General features: G+C 45.2%; 1 protein-coding gene across 1 annotated transcript; it reads right to left on the reverse strand.

Annotated features, from left to right (window-relative positions):
- Nucleotides 1-225: 225 nt before the first annotated feature.
- On the reverse strand, nucleotides 226-8,158 carry melk (maternal embryonic leucine zipper kinase). The gene is made up of 18 exons (XM_068727005.1): nucleotides 8,079-8,158; nucleotides 7,740-7,854; nucleotides 7,556-7,641; nucleotides 6,915-7,031; nucleotides 6,666-6,809; nucleotides 6,517-6,585; nucleotides 6,263-6,355; nucleotides 5,920-6,018; nucleotides 5,573-5,641; nucleotides 5,216-5,314; nucleotides 4,732-4,818; nucleotides 4,400-4,531; nucleotides 4,077-4,241; nucleotides 3,677-3,956; nucleotides 1,847-1,943; nucleotides 780-936; nucleotides 584-687; nucleotides 226-493 (listed from the first exon to the last, which is right to left on the reverse strand). The coding sequence occupies exons 2-18, from the start codon at nucleotides 7,816-7,818 to the stop codon at nucleotides 316-318; spliced, it is 2,055 nt and encodes a 684-aa protein (XP_068583106.1). The 5' UTR covers nucleotides 7,819-7,854; nucleotides 8,079-8,158; the 3' UTR covers nucleotides 226-315.
- Nucleotides 8,159-8,612: the final 454 nt, after the last annotated feature.

Here is an 8,612-nt window from a genome sequence, read left to right on the forward strand (position 1 = left end):
GCATTCTCCAGCTTAATAATTATGAAGTAAAAGAGCAATGCTCTACATAAAACAAGATACGCTGTACAGGATCCTGGCATGTAATGCTCGCACGTTTCATGTAACATGTACTCTGGGGATTGCAGGCTGGCCTAAGGACAGGTTGAAATATTCACTATGAATAATGAAGGGCTAATAATTAATGTACTAAGACGCCATCCCGTGTCTGAATCTGTGCATTGATCCCTGATCAGACATCATTTCTTCTTGGACACAAAAAGGCCAGTGTCCATTGACTTGGACCAGGAAGTGACGTTGTTAGAAAAGTGCAATGATTTAGATACTGGACGAGGAGAGGATGTCCTCCACCAGGTGCTTGTAGACCCAGGCGTCTCCCTTCAGTCTCTGGCGCCGGATCCCGACGACCTCCGGCCTCTGCAGCATGCACACCTCCAGCTCAAACGCCATGGTGACCTTCCCGAAGTCGCCCCAGGTCCGACACTTCAGGGTATACCTAAAAGAAAGGCGGTGCAAGAACATTAGGATGGCATCAAACGCTGGGCCGTCTGATCAGGAGAGGGGATGTGATGCTTTATCTTCTTACCCCTTCTGTGTGAAATCAACGTTTTTCTCCGGCAGGATGGAGAGGATCTGGTTGAGGATCTGGTCTGGATTGGTCTGACTGGTCAGAGTAACATTGTACTGCGCCTAGCGGGAAAAGATGAGACAAAGAAAGTGATGCGTGCAATACTCGAGACACGGAACAGGTGACAGGTTTGCGTGGCTCCTGCGCTCCGTACCTTGATCTTGCGCGGGCCGTCTCGCAGGGCTCGCCTCTTGCTGGGGGTGAGCATGGTGATCATCTTGTCCAGGCCTCTCTCCAGGGAACCGAACACCTTTCCTCCCCTCTTCTTCTTCCCGCTGTCTTCTGTGACCGCCATGTCCAACGACCGAGACCTGGGTTGGCAAACCGGGTCTCAGGTTTAATCGCTCCGGCGGGTCGTTTGATCAAACTGCTCTTACCTAACCCTTCCACTAGATCGCAGATTTACGATTCAGTCCAATTCTTTAATAATTTAGGTGATTATCTCATTCAAACCGACTTAGACTGAGTGAGCGGGGCTGTTGGACGAGCATCTTCCTTTAGAATTAAATCACCTTTTAATCGTGGTTTAGTCACTTTAGGCCCCCTTGAAGTCTCCAGCGTTCTTAAGCTTAGTTTATACTCGCCATAGTGAAGCCGGAGCGAGGTGTGCAAGTGGTCGTGGCACCTCTACTTTTTGTAACTTGGAACACGCTATCACGTGACTGTCATCAATAGTTTACTGATAAAAGCACTATTCACATGTCTCGTGATTATACAAAGAAGGCCAATTCATTTTGATGCTTTAGAAATAAGAGGTCTTATCAGATTATTTACAGGATATTCAACCTTTGCTTCTTTATAACGCATTTAATACTTGACTTGTTTCTTTACAGGGCTTTTATGAAGGCCATAAAGTAGTCCATGAATATGAGGTATGAGTTTGCAGATTTCAATCCCTCCTCAGGATTGTGGCGGTGGGTTTAGGATTTCTTGCTGGTTACAACTACAGTCTATGGGCCATATACGGGCATTTCTGAGTTACACTCCTAGTCTTTTTGATTCTACACAGCTCATTTTGTTTGTGAGCCCTCCGACATTTTGGACAATAACGCAGTGCACAGCGTATATATTATATACGCCTGTGTGCATGCATGGAGCTTGCGCACCATCTGCAGAGGCTCGTATGGTGCCGTACAAACAAAGCTGTACCCTCCTGCCCCATCATTGTCCGTAATCATCCCATTCTCTCACACACAGACACACCTCAGAGCCTCCACTCACCTTCGCTCGGGACTGAAGGCCAGTATTTCAACTTCCGCGAGCTCCTTGAACTCTGCTGCTCTCTTCTTAATGTGCTCTTTAGAGGCACTGCCTCCACCTGCAAAACACACACACACACACACACACACACACACACACACACACACACACACACACACACACACACACACACACACACACACACACACACACACACACACACACACACACACACACACACACACACACACACACACACACACGTTATAGCCGAGTATAGACATGTTAACCTCCTAGTCAGACCCACTCATAACAATGTCTCGTTAGGCAGCCAAACATTCAAAACAAGACATTTGATGAGAGGCTCTGGGAAGTTGTGTTTTTGTTTATCTTTATGTTTTAAAGACCATACAATTAATGTAGAAAATTATCTGCAGATTAACGGTAAATAAAAACAATCATTAGTTGCAGCCCTACAAATATGTTGTTGTTTTTGAGTGATGTGTTAAAAATGTCAAGACATTGACAATACATTTCTATTTGATGGAACCACTGAAAACCAACAGTTTGAATATTTAACATGTCACTCAGCATCTTATAGCTTCAATAAACTTAGAAAAAGCTGATCCATCAAATGTGCGATACTGTCCGGACAATTTGAAACTAGATTATTTCTTTTCAAACTCAGCCCTTTGCATGGAGCTGGCTGGCTTCGTCATTGGGGTTGTTGAACACAGAGACCTCACACACACACACTCTCTCTCTCTCTCTCTCTCTCTCTCTCTCTCCTCTCTCTCTCTCTCTCTCTCTCTCTCTCTCTCTCTCTCTCTCCTCTCTCTCTCTCTCTCTCTCTCTCTCTCTCTCTCTCTCTCTCTCTCTCTCTCTCTCTCTCTCTCTCTCACACACACACACACACACACACACTCACACACTCACACACACACACACACACACACACACACACACACACACACACACACACACACACACACACACACACACACAGAAAGAGACTTTAGTGGCAAGAGAACACATGTCACTACAGCCCACGTGGGACGGTGAGCAGAGGAAAGAGACAGCTACACCTGTCACAGCACACGCCTAGGGACACACACACAGACAGACCACTGTGTGTGTGTGTGTGTGTGTGTGTGTGTGTGTGTGTGTGTGTGTGTGTGTGTGTGTGTGTGTGTGTGTACAAGTTTGTCAGAGGCAGCATGTCTGCTCTACAGCTTAGAGAACGTGAGGCTGTGAGGAGAGCAGATTCCAAAAGGTTTAACACCAAACAGGTCAGCTGCAGGCGTCGCGTTTATAGAGGAAACTAATGAGGCTGGACATCCGAGCAGAGAATTCACTTTGACAAATAATTAAGACTTTAATGATCCTCCATTCATATTAGGGTCCTTCATTTATAGACCAGTGAACAGAATTAGCTCCCTGATAATAAGCTCACCTTTGAGTTGACAGAGATAAGTGTGCATGTGTCCGTTTTCAGTGGTTTCAGTAATGACAGCTAAATCATTGGAAATATGAGAGGCTTTGGAGTAAAAACAGGCCCAATAAATGAGTTTATTACCAGAAGTCAATTTACTTGCAAATGTGTGGCATGTGGACAAAGCACTTGTGATTACGAGAGGCGCGTGAAGACTGAGCGAGGGGACGGATAAATGGAAGAGAGCGACGCGGAGAGGGACAGCTGGCTAATGCAAATAATCTAATGGAGATTGTGCATCAAGGGCTTGTTTGGAACACAAAAAAACAATTACAGTATACAAATAAAGCGTATGCTGAAGTGAAGCTCTGTGTTGTCTGTAACTCATTACTGCCCCGGGTTGAGTAGACTCCCCTTACCTTTAGGTGTGACTGCCTTGGTTTTGGTGCCATTGACGAGAGCATTTTGGTTGGGCGTGGTCAAAACGTTCTTGTTGGGCCGTGCGTTCTTCTTACTGGAAACAGGAGTGCGAGGAGGAGGCAACGCGAATATCTCAACGTCTTTCTCCTGCACGGCGATGTTCTCCTTGTTCTCGCAGGCTCGCTCTTGGTCTCGGTCCCTCCTGTCCTGGCGGTGCTGCGCTGGGGTTCGGCCCCTCTCTGGGGTTGGGCTGTGGGCGTACCTTTTCTCCGCTGGTCTCTTTGGGAACACGGAGAAGAGAGAAACGTGGTGAGGAGATTATTTTTTCTCTCTTGATGGTTAAGAGTCACGGTGCTTCATAATCGCGGCCGGCACAGGTGCTTTCCAACTTTCGCATACCGTGTCTTTGTGGTTCGCTGCTCCATCTGGCTGACCACGGACTCCCTTGGGTGTGTATTGCTTGACTTGAATCCACGGGCAGTCGTCGATGTAGTCCGAACCAAAGTCCAGGGAACCCACAATCACGGCGTCCTCGTCCTCGCTGAAGTGAAGGGCTTCCCTCATCTGGACACAAGAGAGAAAATAAGACAAAAAGATCACACAAAAAGCATTTGGTACTGGTAAGCAGCAAGTGCTTTAGGTGTACAGGGTAGAGACGTAAAGAAAGTCAGTAGCCCAGAAAAAGAACAAAGCATTTTGGGAGTCGTGGCACCGAGTCTGACCTGTAGTCCCTGGTGCAGTGGAGAGCAGGAGTCCTCACACACGGTCGGTTCGGGGCGCAGGCGAACAGGTTTGCCCCTCTTCTTTTTTGACAGCAGCAGCAGGTAGGTGGCTGTAGTCTGGTCGTACTGCCACTGTGGGAGTTAATTTGTGTTAGACTGCGTATCACACAGAGAGAATATAAAATATCATGTTTGCACAGAATACCAGGGGTGCAAACATGATTAAGACGCCTAGTTTTCCCTCTCTCACCGTTCACAACACAAGAAAATCAACAGATGATGAAGTGACCGGCACAATAAACATTCAAATGTGAGCACAAACACACACACACCTCCTTGACCAGCGCCGTGGTGCTCCCCCTCGAGCGCTTCATGTTGACAGCCATCTCGGTGATACAGTCCTCGTCGATGTGGCCGAGCTACAGAGGAGACCAGGTACGTTCACACAAAATCCAAGACAGAGTTTTTGTCCCCCACATTTCTTATTTGTAAGCACTAAAACAGCAACACTCAAATAATAACATACATTTTAAGGATTATGGAATTGTTTCAGGGAAATGGCCTTTGTGGTGACTGAAAAGAAATTGGAACAATAACTAAATGGATCAAATTAACAGTTTGAATTCAAAAGAAACATGTTAAAGAAAAACTAGGCAGCATGCTGCCCCATAAACACTTACAAGCTACTGTGGAGACTGCAGTCGTGCAGTTCTGTTTGTGTCTGGATTTGTAAAGCAGCGCGTTTCTTGTCTGTGTGTGTGTGTGTGTGTGTGTGTGTGTGTGTGTGTGCGTGCGTGCGTGCGTGCATGTGTGTACCGGCTGCCTGCTACGCCACTCCACGGGGCTGTTGTAGTCTTTTATCGCCCACGGATGGTCCAGCAGCTGTCGAACTGTAAGACGCCGCTTGGGGTCCACCTACAGGACGCACACGGAAACTACAACTCAATACACAAGAGAGCACACGTCCAACAAACTGCAGCATGTTTAAAATATTGCACATGCTGTATGAATTATATTCCAATTATGTAAATTCTAAATGGCTTCTTCTCCTCTATTGTGTCATGTTGATGTGTCGATGTGTGTTGATGAGTTCCACCGTTGTGCAATGAGACGTTTCTGTGAAATAGCTAGAAAGGGAAAGACAGGGGAGAGAGTGGGATTGTTTGTGTGTACCTGCATCATCTGGTTGAGGAGGAGGACACTACCTGGAGACAGCCACTGGGGGTTATGATATTTACCTCTCTAGAGAGGCACAAAAACACATAATGAAACGTGAATACACTAGAAACAGAAGCAAACGTAAATGTTCTCTGCTATTGGGATTTGATTCATATCCCATGAACCATTGGAGCACACAATAATTGCAGGAAATGGACACAAGATATTTCAGAGGAATACCAGGATCCAATATTTTTCACACGTCAAATAATAAAATATAACACTTTGCTTTACATAGTTGGGGTTCAGTATTTCAAATGATCCGAAATACTAAACAGCTGGGACTGTGTAAGTGCTCTTACTGTAATCTTCCTATAGAGGACCATGCAGTTGTCATCATCAAAGGGTAGGTATCCACAGAGAAGAGCGAACAGCAGCACCCCCATACTCCACACATCCGCCTGGAGGTTACACAGCACGCAGCAGTATTTTCAGCTTTACAGTTAGGATTTCACAGCTCAGTTGCACTGAGTCATGCACCAGCGAATATGATCAGTGCACCATGAAAAAAGGGGCAGAATTGGAAGTGGAACAGGCAGGTAATCATGACTTTTTTAGTGTTTTTAGAGTGTTTTTGGTTTTTTTTGCATTTAGGGGCAACCGTGGTGGCTCTAAAAGTTGTAAACAGTAGCGTGCATGTCTCACCTCTGAACCAATATATGCTTTTCCCTGGATGAGTTCAGGAGCAGCATACGCAGGGCTCCCACAACACGTCATCAGCTCATAACCCAAACCTCCCTAGAAGAGAGATAACCACATACACATTGTGGTGGGAGCAACCAAATAGATTTGCCACCATGTTTGTGCTTTCCCCCCCTTTCTCATTACTTGATTGAACAGATAACAGGTATGATACTTTTGCCACAAACACAATGAGACGGGGAAAATTGGTGATTTACCTTCGGTTTGGCACACAATCCAAAGTCTATGAGCTTCAAGTTGTGGTCTTCATCAATCAGCAGGTTTTCCTACAGTTCAAGACGAGCATGGCAGCAGACGTTAAGACCAGCATGCAGTCACAGAAAACGCACTCAGTGGTGGTCCTTACCGGTTTGAGGTCCCTGTGTGCGTATCCCTGGCTGTGGACGTAGGCCATCGCAGACACAATCTGTCTGAAGAACACCCTGGTCTCCTCCTCTGACAGACGGTCTTTTGCTATGATGTAGTCAAACAACTCCCCACCTGGACAGTACTGAGATTTTAAAGAAAAGGACAGAGGGGGGAGAAAGATACTAAATTACCCAACAGGACAAGGTCACATTCCCACTCACACAGTGTCTGTGTATTGCATGCTCACCTCCAGAACCATGAAGATCTGGGTGGAGGTCTCTATGACCTGGTAGAGACGACAGACGTGTTGATGACTCAGGTTCTTCATGGCCTCGATCTCCACCTTCACACGGGGCAGGTCATCCTGCAGGGTGACAGACAGTTTGTTGTTGTTGTTTTTATTTTAATGTACAATTCGTTTTTTATTCTATAGTGATTTTAATTTTTTTAATTACAATTAATAATTGCATGCAGACAACATGGACATCAGCAAACATGAGCATTTAAATATATAATGAAGAATAAAGAACTAAATAAAGACAGATCAGTGGAATCATATTGTGATTAACATGAACATATTCTGTCATCATTTTGCCAAATTCTGCTTTCCAAATAATGACTTCTGTAAAATTGATATTTAGGTTAATATTTTAACTAGTGTGAATAATTGTATATGAAGAAATGCATAATCATTTTATAACAGTTGATTGCCAAATTCAGGATTTGTTGCCTTTCTTTGCATCATATCATTGTAAACCATGCAATCATCACTTTGGGGTGTGGTAACTTTTAGTTGGTATTGTTTTGTCTCAGGTTTCCCTGTTTAATGCAAACATCTACAACAGATTTACCAAAAACCTGAGTGCGCAGAGTGATTCTTTGACTCACCCCTAGATCCTTCTTGTTCATGATTTTAATGGCAACCTTCTCTCCAGTCAGGATGTGTCGACCCAGCTTGACTTTGGCAAAGCCTCCTGACCAACACACAACGTCCATAACACACACACATTAGAGAGGACATGGCACCGACAGAGCCGTTTCACGCGCTGTCACACATGAACATCGTCATTACCTGAGCCGATAGTCTCATAAACCTCATAGTATCTGTGGAGCTCTTCGGCCCCGCGGTGCTCCGTTCTTTCCACAGGCATAGTCCCCGCTTCAGCCCCGCACCACGATAAACCTCCCTACGGTGAGAAAAAGGGGTTTACAGAAGCAGTGTTAGCACTCTCGTTCGGTTCAAGATAAACGTTAGCAGGCAGCTAACGCCCAGCAAGCTAAATAGACGCTGAAAAGAATTGCAGCGTTAGCTGCCAAAACTCGTTAATACCACCAAAAATAATAGAAATAACGTCAGTAAAACATACGTCACTACTAGCTAACTGAATGCCGCTGCTCGATACGAATTTACCTGAATTTGTGTGACAACGGGAGAGGAAGATGGCAAAATCAGTTAGCAACCGTACGTCATGTGGAAAAGCCCTGTGGCAGAGATGTTTTGTTAGAGAAGTTTGAATTTCGCACGTCGACTGACTCCATTTCCTGCTTCCGGTTTGTGCGCGGCGCGCGCCCTTGTGGCGAATAAACAGTACTGCGGCCATGAAAGTGTTTCAACTTGATGGTGCATTTAAAGGCTGTAGGTTACAGTGCAGTTGAATTGTACTGCATTAAACGGACACACATTTTTATTTTAGACCCTCAATAGTAATTTTGTATATAGATATTGAAACAACTCCTCTCTCAACAATTGTTTTATGAAGGTAGACTGCATTAGTTTCATACATACAGGGAGAATAAGGAAAGGGGACAAACAGCAAATCCATCATAGGTGCACTGCATGATACAATAATGCAGTAAACGTCCTGTCATGCTTTATGACGTGTGAAAATGCTGGGCAACCAAGGACCAAGATGGCAAGACTGTGGTGGCACTCAGATTGTTTACT

The sequence above is a fragment of the Cebidichthys violaceus genome, unplaced genomic scaffold (assembly GCF_023349555.1).
Source record: "Cebidichthys violaceus isolate CVI_PGR_0920_01 unplaced genomic scaffold, fCebVio1.0.p SCAF_4, whole genome shotgun sequence".
In the NCBI taxonomy this organism is placed as follows: domain Eukaryota; kingdom Metazoa; phylum Chordata; class Actinopteri; order Perciformes; family Stichaeidae; genus Cebidichthys; species Cebidichthys violaceus.

Excerpts from the sequence above, each read along its gene's own strand:
- melk (XM_068727005.1), bottom strand. The coding sequence starts at position 7,818 with ATGCCTGTGGAAAGAACGGAGCACCGCGGGGCCGAAGAGCTCCACAGA. Across the intron at positions 6,810-6,914 it reads AGATCTTCATGGTTCTGGAG|TACTGTCCAGGTGGGGAGTT; the intron begins GTGAGCATGCAA and ends TTAAAATCTCAG. Across the intron at positions 4,819-5,215 it reads AGTGGCGTAGCAGGCAGCCG|CTCGGCCACATCGACGAGGA; the intron begins GTACACACATGC and ends TCTCCTCTGTAG.